Here is a 20495-nt window from a genome sequence, read left to right on the forward strand (position 1 = left end):
GTTTTAATGTCAATCAGGAAAGTTGGTATTGAAAAATATATACTAATCCCAAAACACTTTCAGATGCTTGCTTGTTGAAGTATGAATGACAAGAGGGTCTCTTCAGAGCATATTTATTTACATTATAGTGTTATCTTCAAAACATACAACAGAATCCACTCACCATGCCATTCAAAGCAAATATCTGCCCATAGGCAAAACCAACCAGTTAGTTTTTGATTAAATATGCTGCTAACTTTAAATCAGCATTGAACAAAAAAAAAAAAAAAAAGGTTTTCTGAGCAGTTACATTTGCAATTGTCTTTATTTTACATCTATTTTTCCCAAATATCCTTTTTAAAGTTAGTAAAACATGCAAGGCAAATTCATAATATATCAAAAACATGATGAAATACGAAAACAAAGCAAACATTTACAGAGGTAAAACACTTTCAAGAAGCATAACAGAAATACTTGGCATGGAAAAAGAGCTATAAGCAACAAAATGATAAAGCTTCAAGCTATTTTTCAGTTTGCAAAGGATATCTGTTGCAAAATATCAACTGAAATGAATTAATGTTATATAATACATACATTCATGCAATGTGGTGTTGTAACAAATATGTCATATTTCTCGAAATACGCTGTCAATAGCACTTTGGTTTTGACTGAATTTACAGTGAGAGATAACACAAAATAACTATGTAGTGGACTTAAGACTAGACAAATCAAGATGTGCTGTACCATTGCTACAGTAAATCTTCATAAAAACAACCACATGAAAGGACATACACACAGCTGTGTGTGTGCCCTGGTAGCGTTCTCCAAAATATGTGGACATGATGATTAACATTAACATTCAAGTAACGAATATGCATAGAGTTCATGAATGAAGATTGTTCCTAGTAAGGCATCCCAAGGAGGTGTCAGGGTCACAAGCCTCAACTCTCTTCAAATGTGATGTGCAATGGAAGAAAGGACATACTCAATGGCAGATCTAGAAACAAAAGAAAAATAATGATGAATTAAAGTAAACCAAACCATGCAGCTGGAAAAAAAAGAGCAACGAAAATGAAAATTTGAAAATAAATCTTGATGAAAATGAAAAGCTTCATCTTTTGCAAATAAAGTAAATGAAAATGAGGGTGACATCATCAGTTTTCATAAATAGTCAATTTACCTGCATAACTGGATGAGGATGACGTGGACTCACAAATCCATCCAAGTTGAGTGGCTCATACGCTCCGGCCAACTGAGTATCTGTGCTCCCATGTCGGATTTTGAAGGAGTGAGACAGCTGCCAAAAAGAGGGATAGACGATAATCAGTAAATATGAAAATGTGGAATAAAAATGCTTGGCCAGTAGCGCCACCCTACTGGTGAGTGGTGCGGGGGGGGGGGGAGGGGGGGGTAATGTTGACATAATTTGTGGGTCTGAGATGTGATCAAAATAAAATAGATGACAAAACAAACACAACAAAAAATGAATGAACTAATTTCTTACTTACAAGAACCAAAACAACAGGAGGCAGGTCTATAAGGGAGAACAGGAACAAGTCTGACATCATCTTGGGACGATTTACCAGGAACACTTGATTGAGGGTGAATGACGAGGAATCCAAAACTTTGGAGTGTGTGAAACAATGGTATAATGAACTGAAGTGATGTGAAAGTCCACTGAATATAAAGGGGCATGAGTGCAAAGTAATGATAGATGTGAAATTGGTTTCAGAGCAGTCTACACAATTTGAATTCTTGCACTCTTTATCCAGTGTTGTATTTTTGTAGTGTCATTTTGTAGTATGTATTCTGTGTTGCAGCTAACTGGGTAAATGATTTACTTACCCAGGCAACAATAAACATAAAAAAATAAAATAGTAAAAAAAAAAAAAAAAAAAAAAAAAAATCATCTAACCAAACTCTATACAAACATTCAGAAATGTGAAGGCATCTACGAATTTTGGAATCTGTTAAAAACAATATAACTATGTTGGCATTTCTCATTGAGTATTGTCACAAAGATAAAAAATAGAGGACAAATATTCTTGAATTTCAAAGGAAAAAAGGAACACTGGAAAAATATCTCTGTTCAACGTACATACAGTATATATTAGTTTCAGAAAGCATAAGTATACAAGTGTAAAATTAAAACTATAAAATCAGTTGTGGTCACTTGAAAAAAACAAAAAACAAATGTAATGCTTTGCTTTCAAAAATATAAATTGACTTGATATTCAGTACTAAAGAAAAGGACGTTTAATTTTTCTAGCAATTCTTAGTTAAGGCTGAATATGTAAGGCATATGTTTAGAAATCTATTATATATGAAAGAATATTTTCAATAGCCTAGCCATTTCTTAATGTGACCACATGCAGGGCAGAATAAATTAATTATAATTTCTTTGTTATTCTAAACGATTTTTTCCTGTGAGATATGCAACTGTAGAGTGTATTAGTATCATTGGTACTTAGTCATATGGCCTATTCAAAGTTGTTAGGGCCAGGGCTAGCTAATCCATGTTAGAATCTGCGGCCATAGCTGGTTGAGGAGGACGTGAAGGAGGAGGACGAGAAGTTCATGCTGAAGCCAGAGCCGGCATCAAAGCTGCCTCTCCGGGAGCCTGATCTGGATCCAGTCCTTGAGCCGGTCCGGGAGCCAGTGGCAGATCCTGTCCCGCTGACATTATAGGGACTGTAGAGGCCTTTGCTGGACTGTGAGGAGGCCTCGAGCAGCCTTAGACCAGATCCTTCCTCCACCATGCTTCTGTCCATGGCATCTTTGAAGGAGATTTTGAGTTTGGTTTTTGGGCATGTTAGATATTTGGAGTAAGCACTGACATCTCTCAGCTTCTGAGCAGTGCGGGCATCAATTGTGCCCTTCTTGATGGATTCATCTAGTGACACTCTGCCCTCAACATCAGGCTCAATAAGCCCACCAGTCAGATACTGAACCTCAAGGAAACGCTGCCCAGCTTCATAATACAACCAGCCCTTCTTTAGAGCCTGGGAAGCAGACATCTTCACTTTAGTTCTGGGGTCTTCAAATCCATTGAATGCTTTTTGAGCCAAGTTAATGCGATCAACCATGACTTTATCCACAAGGGCTTTTTCTGTTGCATCAGTGACAGAGAATTTCTCCCCGCTTGTAGGGTCAATTATTCCACCTGTGCAGGCCTGGGCCTCCAACAACCTTTGGCCTGTTATATTGTCTACCAGGTTTCTGTGCATGGCCTCAGTGATAGACACCTTCTCCAGAGTGTCTGTGTCCAATATTCCAGCAATGGGGCCAGTCTCTTCTGTTGGGTCATTCCAAATGATTGCAGGTGCTTTAATGGAGGGTATGGGGCTCATAGGATAAGAGGAGGTGGAGCCAGTGGTGGAACCAAAGGAGGATGAGCGAGAGCGGAAGCCTCCCATGTTTCCAGAGAGCATGTCAGCAAATTCTGTGATGGACAGGTTTCCAGAGCGGTATGTATCAAGAGCATTCTGGTCAATGAGACCACGTGAAAGAGCATCATCAACATCATATTGTCTTCCTGACCTCCTGTCAATGATTATAGATTTGACATTACCATCAGAGGAGGTGATTGTGACCTCTTCCCATTCACACTCCTGCTCAGCGAGCTCCAGGTAGGTTTGGTGGTCAATGAGTCCCTTCCTGTAGGCCTCATATACTGTCATCTCTTTGCCTGTCTCTGGGTCTACAATGACAACTCTGCGCTTACGAACTGAGGATTTGGAGGATGTCTTTCTTTCTCGCTTCTTCTCCTTCAGGAGCAGGAGCACCAGGCCACTGTCTGGATCTGTGATACACCTCTCCATGAGCTGGAGGTAGGTTAGGTTTTCCTCAGTGTTGGGATCAAAGAAGCCCTTGGTGTCATCAGATGGATCTGTCAGAATCTCATTCATCTCCTCATCAAAGAGGCCACGTTTGTAGGCTACCTCAACCGGCAGACGATGACTTTCCTCTGGGTCGATGATTCCACCAGTGGCGATCTGGGCCTCCAGGAGACGGATACCATGATCTTTCAAGATTAGCCCCTTTTTCATGGCTTGGAACAGGGAAATTGTCTTTCCTGAATAAGGATCTCTGTATCCTGTCACTGCACGCTCAGCAGAGAGGAGCTTGTCTTTGAATTCTGGTCCTACAATCCCCATCCTCACTGATTCGTTGACAGTCAGTTTGAGGTTTTTGATTGGATCAATGACATACCCTGTGGCTGCCTGGGCCTCAAGCAGTTCAAATGCAGTGCCTGGCCTGATCATGTTCTTCTTCATGGCCTGGTAAATTGAAAGACGTTCCTTTGTGGACTCCAAATATACTCCAGCAATACAGCTAGTGCCCTCAAGGTACCTTGATAGCCTATTGCTAACCTCCTCCACTGAAATAAGACCTTCATTCAGTTCAGTGACAGTCTGCTGGTCAATAATTTGTGAGCGGAGCAGCTCCTCCATTGTGATCTGCTTCCTCAGACCTTTGAACATCAGCCTCTTATCTCCCAGGGAGAGGAGGCGCAACCCACCATCCAACTTGCATCTCTTGAGCAACTGTGCATATGACAGCTTCTCCTCAGTGACAGGGTCAATGAATCCTTTGGCATCATCAGTCAGTCTCTCATTGGTCTCCTTGTTGATGTAACCTCTCTGCATGGCAATGTCTGCTGGGAGGTGGAATTGGAATTCAGGATCAATAATGCCCCCAGTGGCAGTTTGAGCCTCCAGCATTTTCAGAGCGTAATCCTCCAGGACAAGATCCTTCTTCATGGCCTGGAAAAGAGATATGATTTTTCCACTGTATGGATCTTTGTATCCTGTGACTGCTCTTTCAGCTGAAAGAAGTTTGTCATGGATTTCAGGGCCAACAACACCCTTACGGACAGCCTCATCAACAGTGAGCGTTTCATTTTTTACTGGATCAACAATGAATCCTGTGGCAGCTTGTGCTTCTAGGAGGTTGAGAGCTATTTCTGGCTTTATGAAGCCTCTCTTCATTGCTTGGTAAATACTCATCTTAGAGCTGGAGTCAGTCATGACCCCAGCAACACAGCCTGTGCCATAGAGATACTGCTTCACACTGGTCATCTCCATTATGTCACGGATATTCCTCTTGCCCTGTTTGAGGAGGTTGTATGTCTCCAGGTCAATGATGCGGGCATTGTACAGCTCATCTATAGTTATCCTTCTCCTGATTGTCTTGCATGTCATCGGACTCTCCTCTCTGATGATTTCTCTCTGTTCCATAATCTCAATAATAATGATGATCATGCGCTCTTTAGTGATGTTGCCAGAGCGATATTCATCCATGAGCCTCTGCCTCTCCTGCTCTGGAAGCAAATTTGAGTTCATGATATCCCAGAGATTCATTGACTCTCCACCAAGGCCTTCAAGTGGAATGTCGATTTGGGTGTTGGTCAGTTCACTCTGTGTTTGTTCCTCGGTGTAAAGGTATGTCTTCTCCACAACAGTTGGAGACTGAGGTTTAGAGAGTGGAAGGATATGCAGGCCTGTCTCTGGATCTTTTTGGCACTTGTCTTTCAGCTGTTTGTAGGTTACATTCTCATCAGTTTCTGGGTCTGAGAAAGCTTTGTTGTCATCTGATGGTTCAGATAGGGTGTGTGCAGTTTCTTTACTGAAAATGTTCTTTTGATATGCAACATCAATTGGGATGCGGTGGCTGTTTACAGGGTCAATGATTCCTCTAGTAACCATCTGTGCTTCCAACAGTGGCATGGCATGCTCTTTCAGGATTAGATCTTTTTGCATTGCTTCGAAAAGAGAGATTTTGTTGCCTGTGAAGGGATCTTTATAGCCAGTGACAGCCTTTTCTGCAGAGAGGAGTTTTTCATGTAGCTCAGGGCCAACAAGGCCTGTTTTCACAGCTTCATCTACAGACAGGCACTGGTTCCTTACTGGATCTACAATGAAGCCAGTGGCAGCTTGAGCCTCAAGGAGTGCAAGGCCTGTGTTGTGCCTGAGGAGCTTTTTCTTCATAGCCTGATAAACGCTGATTTTCTCCTTTGTTGGCTCCAGATAGAGGCCAGCAATGCTGTCAGAGCCCTGAAGGTATTTGTTGACATTGGGATTCTCACTGACTTGTTTAGGTGTCGTTTTGCCTTGCTGCAGGAGGTCAAATGTAGCTTTGTCAATGATTTTGGAATCATACAGGGAGCTAGCTGGGACAGGAGCTCTGAGTCCCTTGAAGCTGGACTGTTCTTGCTTCTTGGTCTCTTTCTCATCTACAATTGTGATAACAATCTTGATGATCTTTTCAATTGTAACCTTCCCTGACCTGTACTGTCTGATGAGGTCAAGTCTTTGTTCCTCAGTGAGATATTCAGAGTTAATGATTTCCCAGATGGTCATCTTCTTCCCTTTAAATGGCCCAGACTCAAGCTCCACAGTTGCCTGAGTCATAGCCTCTTTTGTCTGGGCTTCAGTGTATGTCTGCTCTTCCTTTGCACTGATTGCTTGGTCAGAGAGAGGGAGTAGCTGGAGACCAGTTTTTTTGTCAGGAACACATCTCTTGAACAGCTCTGAGTATGTGACATTTTCCTGTGTGTTGGGGTCGAAGAAGCATTTTGTTTCATCAGTGGGATTGCTTAGAATCTGGTTCATTTCATCATCAAAATACCCTCTCTTACAGGCAACATCATGTGGGATGTGATGACTTTTTACCGGATCAATGATGCCACCTGTGGTCAGCTGTGCATCAAGCAGTCGGATTCCTTGTTCTTTAGGGATGAGATCTTTCTTCATTGCCTGAAACAGAGATACAGTCTTTCCAGTGTAAGGGTCCTTGTAGCCTGTAACAGCTCTCTCTGCAGATAAGAGCTTCTCATGCAGCTCAGGGCCAACAACACCCGCTTTGACAGCTTCATCAACAGTGCACTTCTGATTATTTACAGGGTCAACCAGATAGCCTGTTCCTGCTTGTGCCTCAAGCATATTCAAGGCAGGCCCTGCCCTCATCATGTCCTTCTTCATTGCTTGATAGAAGGACATTGTCTCCTTGGATGAGTCAATAACTACTCCTGCAATGCAGTTTGTGCCCTTCAGTGCTTTGCGGACGGTTTCCATTTCAGACACTTCTTTGACTGTCTTATTGCCCTTGTGCAGTTTGTTGTACAGATCTTTGTCAATGATTTTGGATTCCAGGAGCTCAGTGGCAGGGACAGGTGCTCTTAGACCATCAAAGGCTATTTCATTCTTCTTCTCTTTCTCCTCTGCCACAGTAATCACAATCCTAATGATTTTTTCTATTGTGATTTTGCCTGTCTTGTATTGACGGAGAAGGTCCTTCTTCTGGTCCTCAGTGAAATACTCAGAATTGATTATTTCCCAAATAGTGACAGTCTTTCCCTTGAATCTTCCAAATGGCACAGACACAGTTGTTTTGCTGAACACATCCTTGGTCTCCTCCTCTGTGTATATACTTGAGCACTGAGCAGCCTTATCTGTGATTGGCAGGAGTAGGAGACCAGTGTCAGGATCAGTGGTACATCTCCCCATCAGCTGAGAATATGTCAAGGGTTCCTGAGTGCTGGGGTCAAAGTATCCCTTTGTGTCATCTGAGGGGTTCTCCAGAATCTTGTTCATTTCTGCATCATATTGTCCTTGTTTGTAAGCTGTTTCAATAGGTACACGATGACTATTGATAGGGTCAATGATTCCACCAGTTGCAAGCTGAGCCTCAAGGACTCTGATGGCATGATCATGTTCAATCAGACCCTTCTTCATAGCTTCAAAGACAGAGATCTTCCCACCAGTGTATGGATCTTTGTAGCCAATAACAGCTCTCTCAGCCGAAAGCATTTTGTTGTGCAGTTCAGGGCCAATCAGGCCTTCCTTGACAGCCTCACTAACAGAAAGTTTCTGGTTCTTGATGGGGTCAATAATGTAACCTGTGGCTGCCTGGGCTTCAAGAAGGATCATGGCTGTGCCTGGAGTAATCTTCTTCTCTTTCGATGCTTGATAGATTGACATTTTCTGACTAGATGGTGTCAACAGACCAGCGATGCAGTTCTTTCCTTTCAGAATTCTTCTTAGATTTTCAGTCTCACCAAGCGCTTGCACAGTGGTTTTGCCTTTCTTCAGCTTGTCGAACTCCTTCTTGGGTAAAAGGCCGAGGTCATGAAGCCTGCTTGCAGGGACCTTTTCACGGATGCCGTCAAAAGCCAATGGATCTTTTCTCCCTTCCACACTGTCTACCACATCTCCGGCATTTTGACCATTGAAAACCTTCTTCGTTGTTTCAACCACTGTTACATGGACTACTTCTTTCTCAGGGACTTTTTGAGCATCCTCAAGCTGCTGCAGTTTCTCACGTAGTTTCATGTTCTCTTCTGCAAGAATCCTTTCCTGCTCAAGTCTCTTCTTTTCCAGCTCCTGCATTTCTTTTTGTTTGTTCTGCATCTCTTTTTCAGCCTCTTTCTGTTTGTCGAGGGCAGCATCCATGGTAGCCTGGAGTTTCTTCTTCTCTTCCTCCATCTGTTTTCTCTGGTGTTCCTGTTCATCTTTGAGAGCTTTGGCCTTTTTGACTTCCTCTTCAAACTGGCTCTCCAGCTTCTTTTTCTCATCTTCAATGAGCCGCTCTTTCTTCAGTAGCATCTCCTTCTCTGTCAGGAATGTTTGCTGGAGTACTATCTTCTCATGTTCAATTTGTTTCTGCTGTGCATCAGCCATCTGATAGAAAAAAAGTGGAAAAAAAGTAAAGTTACAACAGGTTTTGTATGGCACATAGTATATTCTTCACACATTTTGTTTAATTTGAAATGCAGTGTAATTTGTACAATGCACTCTGCTTATGCATATAGAGATCAAAAAACAATCCCTAAGTGAAGTTTTATGTGTGCTTGACTGTAGTTTTATAATTATTTGCTAAAAGTTCTTTGATTACACAACCATTACTTTTATAACATGTACTCATTTTCATAAACCCTCCCCATTCTACATGTTTTGATTATTATTTTTATGATGGATGTGCTATACCCACATACATGATAACAAGACCCAGTTGATTCACACATATAACTCTTTCAGTGTCGCTATCATATTAGCCCTCTGTAGATATTACATGGGGAGGTTTGCTGATTTTTTTTTTTATTTCCACCAAGTTTATCCTCTCCATGAGTGACTTTCCTCAAGTACCTCAGAAAAACTCCATATCTGGATGAAGTAAGTTTCACCTGGAGTCATAAAGGAAAGGGATAACTGCTTCATAATGGGATTAATTTTAGAGGTCAATTCAAACAGCTTTAATATTACTAGAGATACTGAAACTTGGACTTGTCATGTGTGTGTCAATGGATGTGTACATCAATGGATGTGCATAATGATACATACATTTGCACCTCTTCATTCTAACAAGTTATTGACTGTCAAAGTAAAACTAAAATGGTTATGGCACACATTAGGTAGCCTACAATTGGAATGGATTGTGCAACCTCATATTGTACGTCTGCGAAAGATTGAATAAAACAATTCCAAAATAATAATTTCTTAAATTCTAATTTATGAGTACATGCTATAAAGTGGCTCTGATTATTGAGATGTCACACTGGATTGAAATGATCCCCAAGGACCCTGAAAATCTGTCAACAACTGTGGGTTATTTTGACTGGAATTTTTAACAACCCAGTTGAGGAAAATCACTGACATGGTCGCTAAATAAAATTGGTTGACATGGTTAGGAAAAAATTACAACCACCAGGCCTCCACTGGTAACACTAGTGGCATGTAGAGAAGGCCAAAATCACTTAATCTTTTTTAGAAATATAAAGACAATATAATCTTTTCTTTGTCCTGGATGGTTTTTGAACCCCCACATCATCCATTCGTATTGTTCAATTATCTTATCAAGCACTATCCCTTATTTAAATTCTTGATTGTGTTTGACTGGAGGGTATCCATGAAATTTGTTTAGCATACTGTATAACCAGACACCTCTGACACAACTGTTTGACCACCATTCTAAATCACAAAGTTTATAGAATGAGTAGGAGATAGCCTTTCTTGCTTGTCTCATCCTGGGAAATCCATGCAGTACACAACAAGCAACACAGCACAAAAGTAACGATTTCAGTACTTTTAATCTCAAAGTGCTCTGTACTTGACACTAAATTGCTTTCCCTATCACATGAGAAATTATAAATCCTGTCTTCTCAGTTCAACACTAAATAATGACACCATTGACTGTGCCTGGTAGTAGATATAGCCTACAGTCTTTTAGCAAATGTTAATGCGGTTTTATGGACAATGTAAAGGTTGGATATTTGGCTAGTTATCTTAACAGTAGGAACCAACCATAGGAAATGCTAGTTAGCACAATGCTAGTCTGCTGACTCCTAGCTGTTTCTGTGTTGACAGGTTGTTACTAAGGTTTGTCCTATTTGCTGGAACAATCTCTCAGGTGTTACTAGGGAAACACCAGGATACTGAGTAAATATATTTAGAAATAAATATTGTGTGTAAATGGCAAAGCCCTGAAATTAACAAAGAACATTACTAATTTCTAATCCTTGACAAGTGACCATGACAGTACAGTATAAGTGGGATACTTCCCTTAGATGTTAAACACTTTGAATGGACTCTATAAAGGTAACCAATCTACTTTGTGTCATCCATTCAAATGTTTTAACCTTAAAACTCTCATACTAGAGGATAGAGATGTCTGGTATACAATATGCTAAATCTGTAGCTGCATGCAATACCATCTCATTATCTGTTCTAATTGTTCAACCACACTTAGAGTTCACATTTTTATTACGTTACTGATGAAATGTAATCCATTTTAATAATTTCGATTTAGCTTCAAATAATAGTTTAAATTTATTTTGGAGCTGAGTTGGAACTCAATTATGCAACTGAAAGAAATATGAAGCATGTCTTAAAATAGAGACATTCCAGGATATGATCTGCATGAGCACAGTGCACTGTAAAAAAAATAATTAAATTAAAATAATATTCAAAATCAAAGAGATGTGGTTTCATGATTAGTAGATTTGAGGAGAATGAATAGATAGAGAAAATTTTAAGAAATATTTCAAAAGGGTGTTAGTTTCAGATAGAGTTAACAATGACATAAGCTGCTATGTTATGCCATTTTTGACACAATACCTCTTTAGACTTATTTTGAAGGTCTTCAGCCTCCTTTTTCAGTCTAGCCTTCTCGTTCTCTAGGTCTGCGATAGCTTTGCGTAAATCATCAGCCTCTTTGTTGCTGCTTAGTCTCTGGACTTCAAGTTTTTGCACTACAGTCATTTTCTCTTTGGTGGCTAATTCTGTTTCATGAAGACGGGCAGCAATTGAATCAGCTTGCTTCTTGAATTTTTTAGCATCCTCCTCAGCTTTGCTCTGGGCTTCACTAAGTTGAGAAACCTTGAGTTTGAGCTTTTCTGCTTCAGCTGTGATCTCCAATTGTCTTTTCCTCTCTGCTTCAAGTGACCTCTGGTAGCCCTCTGTTTCCTCTTCAAGACGCTGTTGCATTAGTTGCTTATCCTCCAGCAGCTTTTGGGCCTGCTCTTGAGCCAAGTCCTTCTGCCTTTGCAGCATCTCTGCCTCAGCTCTCAGTTTAGATGCCTCTTGTATGGCCTGCATTTTTTCTTTGAGCATTTTATCTGCGAGAGCTCTTTGCTGGTTGAGGTCAGCCTCAGCAATCTGTCTCAAGCGTGCAGCCTCTTGGGCCTCCACACTAAGTCTAGCAGCACCTTCTGCAAGCTGTTTCATATTTTCAGCCTCTTCTGCAAGAAATTTTTGTGTGTTATCTTTATCTTTCTTGATGAGGCGCTGGTTTTCGTCCTCAATTCTGAGTTTCAGTTTGAGAAGCTCCTCCATCTGAACCTTGACTTTGAATAGCTCCTCCTCCACCTGGGCCTTTTGTTTGACAGCATCACCGACCTCATCCTTCAAGCGCTGTAGCTCTTCATCCAGAAGAGATTTCTGGTTATCAGTTTCATCAAGCTGAAGTTTAACCTTTGTGAGCTCTTGCTCTACTTGGAATTTCTGTTTTAATGTTTGCTCTGCCAGTTTTTTGTGCTTTGCCATTTCAGCATCAGCTTGTTGCTTCTGTTTGAGTGCAGAGGCCTCTGCTTGTGCTCTTTTAGCAGCTTCAAATTCAGCGTCCTTCCTCAACCTCTCAGCATCCTCCTGAGCTTTGGCTTGGTTTGCAGCTTCTTGTTCAGCAGCTGATTTTTGGCGTTCTGCTTCCTCGGCTTGTTGACGGAAGAGAGCTGCCTCCCTTTCTGCCTTCTCCTTAGCAGCTTCTGCCTCTTTAGCAAGCTTCTTGGCTTTCTCATACTCTTCCTTGAGCTTTTTCTGCATGAGGTTATCTTCCTTCTGTTGGACAAGAACACTTTGGACTTGCTGCTCAGCTGCATTGCATTTCAGAGCTGCTTGTTGAGCTGCAACAATCTGTTTTTCTGCTTCTTTGTCAGCGTCATCTTTCTGCTTTCTGGCTTCTTCGGCTTTCTTTTTCAGACGCTCAACCTCTTCTTGTGCTGCCTTGCGTTGTCTGGCTGCTTCTTCTTCTGCAGCAGCAATCTTCTTTACCTTTTCCTCTGCTTCCCTCCTCCTTTTCTCCTCCTCAAGGGCAAGCTTTCGTAGTTTCTCTGCCTCCTCCTCTGCTTGGAGTTTACTTTGTTGAGTTTCTTCTGCAATGTTTTTCAGTTTGTTCAGTTCTAGCTCCAAATCAAGCTTTCCAGATGAAGCCTTTTCAAAGTTGAGCTTAAGAATTCTGATTTCTTCTTCAACAATCCGCCTCTGTTTGAGAGTGTCATCCACAATTGCCTTTTGTCTTTCCATTTCAGCCTCAGATGATTTTTTGAGTTGGACTATCTTTTCCTCAATGTGTTGCTTGTGCTGGTTGGCTTGGTCTTCAAGAGCTTTCCTCTGGTAAGCCTCATCCTCAGCTTGCCGCCGGAGTCTCTCATTTTCAGCCTCTTTCTCTTTCAGGGCAATTTCAGCCTCTGTTTTTAGGCGGGTGGCCTCATTGATTGCAGCCAGCTTTTCTTTGAGAATCCTTTCAGCCTCTGCTCTCTGGCGAGCTGCCTCTTCCTCAGCAACTTGTCTCTGACGCTTGGCCTCCTCAGCAATGGATCTAAGCTTGCCTGCCTCCTCTGCTAGGTCCCTCATTTTGGCTGCTTCAGTCTCAAGGAGTTGTTTGCTCTTCTCTGTGTTAGACATGGTCTCCTTTTCTGCCTTGAACTTCAATTCAAGAAGTATATCCATTTCACTCCTCACTTTGGCCAGTTCATCCTCCAACTGTTTCCTTTGTTGTTCAGCTGCACTGACTTCATTCTTCAGGCGGTAAAGTTCATCATCAAGGAGGGATCTCTGCTGGTCTGCATGGTCAAACTCGGCCCTTAGACGAATAAGCTCCTGTTCTGCAGTGAGTTTCTGCTGAGCTGTGCCCTCAGCCAGCTTCCTCTGCCTCTCAAGTTCTTTCTCCGCCATCTCCTTCTGCTTCAGGGCTGACTCTTCAGCTTTGGCTCTCTTTTTAGCCTCACGCTCAGCGTCCTCCTTTTGTTTCTCAGCTTCCTCTTGGGCAAGGCTCTTTTCGTGGGCTTCTTCCTCAGCCTGGAGTCTTAGACGAAGGGCCTCATTGGCTTTTTGCCTCCATTTTTCAAGTTCTCTTTCTGCCTCCTCCCTGGCATTTTCTGCATCCCCCTGTTGCTTCTTGAGACGTTCTGCTTCTTGTTGCAGCTGGAGGACAGTGCCATGCTCTTGTTTGAGTGATTCTTCCAGCTTTGAGGTCTTTTCCACATAGGACATGCGTTTGCTCTGGAGCTCAGCAGCAGCACTCTTCTGGGCTGCAACTTGAGCAACCTTGATTTGCCTCTCCTTCTCTACCTCTGCTTGCTTCATTTGCCTTTCTGCCTCCTCTGCTTGCATCTTGAGCTTATCAAGGTCTTCAAGGGCTTTTTGCTTTTGCCTAGCAGCTTCCATCTCTGCCTCAGATTTGAATTTGAGTTCCTCCTCTGCTTTGCGCTTTTTCTGGGTCTCCTCATTGACTTGTTTGCGGAGCTTCTCAGCCTCTTCTTGGGCAGCCTTTCTAAGTTTTTCAGCTTCAGCTGCTCTGTCACGAAGTTGCTTGAGCTCAGATTCTGCTGTAGACTTTTGTTTTACAGTTGTCTCAAGTTGGATCCTGATTAGGTGGATTTCCTCCTCGATCTTGACCCGGCTTTGGAGAGCCTCTTCGACCTGTTGACTTTTGTCCTTGATCTGTTGCTCTGAGAGGTTTTTGAGCTCGTGCAGTTCCTGCTGGATGTTGTGCTTTTGCTTTTCTGCATCTACAGCGACAATTTCTCTCCTGCTTACTTCTTCCTGCATTCTGAGCTTCAGCTCTCGTGCCTCTTTCTCTGCCTTGGCAATGGCCTTTGCGTGAGCTTCAGCTAACTGCTTCTGTTTGTCTAACTCAGCCTGCATCTCGGCCATTTTTTTCTGCTCTTCCGCTTTGAGTTTCTCAGCAGCTTTCTGCATTAGTGGAAGCAAATGGTAAAGAAAGGATTATAATTAAGCATGACAGGTTAAATGTTAGGTAACACTTTACATTAACCAGCTCAAAAGAGTGTGGATTCAAATTGTAATTACTATGGTAATCACAGCCTAATCACACTGGAATGAGAGCAACTTAATGTATTGTATTACCTACTCATTGTTAAATGTTAAAAGTTAGCTCAAAGATCAAGTCAAATTAGATGCATATTCATTAAGATGATGTTAAATTCACGATGCAGTTAAAGTAATTAATTCATGACAAGACAATTCAATTAAAGAAAAATGGATAATGGTGATGGATCAATTAATGTATGGAAACAAAAGATCACTTCACAACACAGCAAGAAAATCATATGGCATGCAACTGTAGCTTTTGTCGCATTATCTTTCAAATTTGCATAGCGATGCTGTAAAATATCATATTCATTAATTAACAAATATTGATATCATATTACATCATAATCTAAGTATTGCTTCATTATTAATCTAATTGTTTCATAGTAATTTAGCTGAACTTTGTTTTGTGAAGGTTATTAGGCATTTGTGGCATTAGGAATATTCCTATTTACACTTGTGTAATAGAATATCCACATTTTATTTCATATAATTACTATAAAAATATTTTATGTAAATGTCATGTCAAATGTGTTATTACTAGTGTAATTACAACATCATTGTACAAAGAAGAACTTAATGTTCAAAAGATATTTCTTTGAGGTAGGCTTCTGCTGAACCATTTCAAAAAGTCAGTCTTGGTTTCATTAGTTGATAATTTAGACTGTCCATGTGCACAGTTTGGGAAAAATATGTTGGCACAGTTAATTCTGCTAAAATAAATTCAAGATGTTCTTATGTTAGAATATCTATTCACACCATTAGCTTCACAAACTTTTTTTCATCTCAGTCCATGCACTGGGGGTTCTTTAAATCACTATTCTCCACAAAACGGGGTTGAAAGGAAACGCAAGGTCAGAGGGATGATAAATTCAGATGATTGCCATTGTAAGTTAAGAAGCCAGTTATGATGCCATTATAAGTAGATGCCATTATAGAGCAGGTTAACAAGGGTGAAAGTGCCCATAAGCAGTAGTAATAGTTAGAAACTTTGTGGATAGTAAAGGCAATTCTATAAATGTCTGCAGTGAAAAAAGCAAGACAATAAATAAGGCATGAAAGTGCAAATCAAGAAAATACAAAAATGCAATACAGTTTGAGAGAGAAACGGATGCGAGGGTGATAGACAGAATGGAGGATAAAGATACCTGAAGCACTGTGAATAATTTACCTCTTTAACGCCCAAACAAGTTAAGCATTCATCATGACAAAGCACTGGCAAGCAGTTAAGAGAAGCAAAGAAACAAACAAAACATTAGGGTTAGGAAAGAATGCTTTAAAGAATAGATTTTTTTAAGAAGACTTTAAACTTGTGTTAATTTGAAAAAGGAGAGTTGAAGACCATGATAACCAGGCTGAAGCATACAGTGAGAACTTCGATTGCAATCTCAGAATACAAAGTGGCCAGTGGGAAAAGAAAAGGAAAAAAAAAAACATAGTGAAAGAAAGACCCCCTTATTCTAAATCTACAATGGCACATCACACAAAATGAGGAGATGGAGTAGGCAATATGAACATATATTTAAGCGAAACGAGTTTTAGACTGACATTGGGGATGCTCTCTAACTTCAGACTCAATATTCTCCATACTCCATTTCACTCATGTATTCACTTCAGAGTCAATGCACTCAAAACTCATGCATCATCTTTGTTTGCAATTATGTTTCTGGTTATTGTTTTATTACAAACCCTAAAATACTGGATTCATATTATCATTATATAGAGCATATCAAAAGTATTTTAAAAGTGTCCAGTAATATGTGCTGCTCTAGCTTATGGCTCAGCTACAGCATGCCAATGTTTCTTGCTTTTATGTCAATGCAAAGGAACAAATTGTCACCAGTACATTAATATTGTGTGTGTGTGTGTGTGTGTGTGTGTGTGTGTGTGTGTGTGTGTGTGTGTGACTGAGAGAGACAGAAGTGAGTGTGTGCGTGCATGCGTTTGGTGGTCGGACGGTATATTGGTTTGTTGGTTTAATGGTTGATTATTTGGTTGGTTGGTTGGGTTAATGTTAGAATTTAGTTTGTTTCAGATCTCCAGTTAGTTGTCACGCACCTCCTCATCCTCCAGGCGGCGCTGAGTGTCTGTGATGAACTTAATGTACTGGCTGGTCAGAGTCATGAGCTCACTGTACCGGGTCCTCAGTGTCACATACTGGTATGGGAATAAAAAAAAATAAAAAAAACACACACAGCGAAATGTTTGTTAACTTTTTTGTCCGTGCATATCTTTCTCACAATGACACCAGTTAATGCTGAAGATCTCCTTTATCATAATCTTTCACATTTTCTGGATGGTGTATCCAATGTGGCTAAGAAACACACCTCCTGAATGATGTTGTCAGAAGCTGAATCCATTTTGGTTTTCTTCAGGGGAGAAGTAAGAGGTTCCACTTGAGCTTTGTAGGCAACCAACTGGAGTTCATAATCCTATCAAAACAAGGACAAGAATCTCAGTTACACCAAAGCATTTTCTCTGAATGCTCTGAATTACAATATTCACAGTACGATAGGCAATGTTGCTTCATGCTCACCTTGATAGTGTCAATGTATGCCTTAGCATATTTTTGACACTCATCAACTTTGTCCTTGTTCTTCTCGATCTCTTCCAGAAGTTTCTGTTTTGAAAAAAAAGGGTTTGATTTGTGGGTTTAGCTCACTAGTTTAATGTGAAATTGAGAAAATAAAACTGAATAATGCTATGAAGGTGATATACTGTATAAACACCACAGTAATATACCTTTTCCTGGGCCAGTTGCTCCTTCAGAGTTTTGCTGTCACTGATGGGCACAGCCTGAATCTTCTCCTGCCTCTGCTTGGCATCGGCGATCCAGCGGATCAGCCAGTCGTAGCTCTCGCGGTAGTAGCCTAGCTGGCGTCCGAGCTGATCTAGCTCCCTCTGGCGAAGGTCGATCTGGGTGAACACGGCCTTCCAGCGGTCCTGGAGGCTCGACAGGAGCTGCCGGTAGTGGTCCAGCTCAGCATCACGCTCGCTGTGCACGCGAGACATCTTGTCACTCACTGCAGAGGCCTTCTTCAGCTCTGCCTCCAGGGAATCAAACACCGGCTGTTCACCCTCGGCTTCAGCTCGCATTTTCTACAGGTTAAAAAAAAAAAAGACGGGCAGTTTGCAGTGAGAAAACACAGACTTCAAGTTGAATCGTATAATTCGGTACAAATTTATAAACCTGACACAATTCCACGAAACTAAATGATGACGCAAAAGGGAGAGGGAGAAATTGACTCTTGGATGTCTTGGATATCTTGATATTAATAAAGAGCCTAACATGTATTTTGATACAATTAACATCACAACAAACCTTCTCTGTGACTCTAGAGCTTAGAGAAAATGGAGAAAGCTCCCATCTAACAGAGGCTGATTGCTGAGACCTAGTTAAAAAAGTTAAACCAAGAAATGTAATTGCCGAGTGTTATTCACCTTCAGCTGTGTTCGGTAAGTCTCCACTTCCTTGACATCACTGGGCACAGTGTGAACCTCACGCAGACTGTCCTCGTAGTTCTTGAGAACTCCCTCGGCCCCTTGTGTGTTACGGATGACCATATCCACAGTCTTAAGCCTGGGGTGAGGAAAAGTAAAGGAGCAAGGAGAGAGTGGCGTGGGAGAATTAGGAAAAACATAACGCATTTTCTCTGAACTACTACAAGTATTTGGCTGGGAGGAATGGGAACTCACTTCTCCAGATAAACGGAGGAGAGCATGTAGGCATGATCCATCTTCTGCACTGTGAGGTCGAGCTCGGACCGCAGGACAGGAGCCGAGGCAGACTGTTGAGGGGAGGCCAAGACCTCCTGTGTCTTCACAGACACCTTGTCAAGGTCCTTCTTGATGCCCTCAAGCTCCGTCTGGACTTTCTGTGGAATGGAGGAAGACAAAAAGAGGTAAAATCAGCTTGAGTCAAAGTCTCTGCTACTGTCATGGATCCACATGCAAATTCATGTCCTTTAAAAGACTGCTTGAAACTTTTGCTGTATTTCCTCTCTTCTTACCTATTTTCCTCTCTGAAGTTTTCACTCCATTTCTCTGCCCAATGATTTAGGAGAGGAAGAGCATGAAATTGATAATGGCCAATTTGTAGGTAAGCTAACGGGAATGTGAAGTAAGCTAACGTTGAAGAAAAGTAGAACTGGAATATAGTTGTTTATTAGCTGAAAAGTACAAACGGTTTCTGTTTTGTGCCATAAACCAATCTCCCTTTGGACTGTAAAGTAATCCAGCAGATTTCCTGCCAAATCTGACCTAATGGCACACAATGTAAAATGCGACAGTATTTATACTAACGTCTCAAAATGAATGTGGTAATGATGTGGTAATTTACTGATGTTAAGATACTACACATACCACCGTTAACATGAGTACAGTACCTTCTGCTCTGTGGCCTTCTGAGCACATGCTTTCAGAGGCTCCTTGTCCACAGGTTTGCGTATGCGAGCCACAGTCCGAGCCTCACAGTCCTCTATACGTAGACGCAGGTCCTTGACCTCAGAGATGTAGGTCTTACACACGGACTCATTGTGTTCACCTATGTAGTAGCATAGGTTATAGTTTAGAACAGCAGGATTAGATAAACAAAATAATAAAATAAAAATATTGACCCTAATGGTGTGGCTGAGGGATAGATGGAACCTTGATGAACTGGTGGACTGAAGTGTCAAGAATGTAGAAATTATGAAATGTAGACATGTACTGTAGAAATTATGAAATAGAACAGATGGAACAATATTGCACACACACCTTGGATAAGAGCTTTGTGGTATGTCATGTTTATGATTTGGTATGGTGGATGTGTGGCTAAGTCATGTCCATGTCCTTTATCAATATTCTATACATTCTCAAACCACTGCAGTCTATTGCAACATCTATCACATATTTTTAAGTGCACTTCTAAGTGTCATCTTACATGCATGTGTTCACATGTTGTGTCACAGACACACACACAGGTTGATATACATTCAAAGCATACATAGCAAGTATTATCTACCTTAGTAACCAAACTATTCAGTGATATGGATACTATTTTGTACATGACAAAAAGCATAACACAGCTTAACAACCCGCATAATATGTGTTCTACTCAGTGCTGTGTTACAATATAAAACTGTTAATCCTTTTGGGAACCAAAAAAACATGCAGTCACTCAGAACTCTATGAACTATAAAAAGCATAACATTCAATGTGAACTCTGTCAGCTGCTACGGGCAGAGTGATGAAAAACATGTTCATTTTTGAACATCTCATCCAAGGCTCAAAAGCACGGCCATACACTAGTTTGGTGAGCTGTAGCTTTATTGGCTTCACTTAGCTTTATATCACTCACCTTTGAGTTTTACAACCATTCGTCCTGAAAGGTGAATTGACAGTTATCTAAAGTTGCTATACACCTATATTCCCTTGCTAGAAACACAAGCAATCAAAGGTTAATTTGTTGTGTTGAGAAAAGATTGCTGGGTGTCCTCCGTCAAAGTTCTACTGACTTAATACAACACAAATCTTTCTGAAGAAGCTCACCTTTCTCCATGGAGCGGAGCAGGTTGTCAAAATGCTGGGTTGTGTTGGTGTAGTCTCCCTCGATCTGCATGCGGTCATCGGGGCCAAAGAGCTGGGAATCCTGGCTGTCACGCATGTAGTCCTGGTAGTGGAGCTCCAGGTTCCTCATCATCAGCCTGTATTCCTCTGGTTTCATTGTCTTAAACTACACAGGAGGGAAAGGAATGGGTGCGGGGTTGGGGTGGGGGGTCATTCAGTGCAATTCTACTTCATATTCTGACTTATCAATTTTCACTTTTTATGTGGGCTCCCATTACAGTCTCAAATACACAGTAGCATCAAAGCACAAAGAAATCCCTTAACATTTCCTTGTTGATTTTATAAACTTTGGTGCACACTGTT

At 41.2% G+C, this 20495-nt stretch overlaps 1 protein-coding gene across 7 annotated transcripts in view; it reads right to left on the minus strand.

Annotated features, from left to right (window-relative positions):
- Window positions 1–97: 97 nt before the first annotated feature.
- The window catches only part of LOC139914154 (plectin), a 118389-nt gene continuing 97991 nt past the window's right edge, over window positions 98–20495 (minus strand). For 5 of the 7 annotated variants that reach the window (XM_071902380.2, XM_071902375.2, XM_071902374.2 and 2 more), the window contains exons 23-34: window positions 20115–20298; window positions 18971–19128; window positions 18282–18460; window positions 18027–18165; window positions 17328–17684; window positions 17122–17205; window positions 16913–17017; window positions 16644–16742; window positions 11094–14447; window positions 1488–8660; window positions 1160–1276; window positions 98–976 (exon numbers count right to left, since the gene is read on the minus strand). In XM_071902380.2, coding sequence (XP_071758481.2) covers window positions 2499–8660; window positions 11094–14447; window positions 16644–16742; window positions 16913–17017; window positions 17122–17205; window positions 17328–17684; window positions 18027–18165; window positions 18282–18460; window positions 18971–19128; window positions 20115–20298 — 10821 coding nt within the window. In that variant the 3' untranslated portion in view covers window positions 98–976; window positions 1160–1276; window positions 1488–2498. The remainder of the gene's footprint in view (window positions 977–1159; window positions 1277–1487; window positions 8661–11093; window positions 14448–16643; window positions 16743–16912; window positions 17018–17121; window positions 17206–17327; window positions 17685–18026; window positions 18166–18281; window positions 18461–18970; window positions 19129–20114; window positions 20299–20495) is intronic. The other 2 variants (XM_078287122.1, XM_071902376.2) reach the window with 1 other exon arrangement.

The sequence above is a fragment of the Centroberyx gerrardi genome, chromosome 12, assembly GCF_048128805.1.
Source record: "Centroberyx gerrardi isolate f3 chromosome 12, fCenGer3.hap1.cur.20231027, whole genome shotgun sequence".
NCBI lineage: Eukaryota > Metazoa > Chordata > Actinopteri > Beryciformes > Berycidae > Centroberyx > Centroberyx gerrardi.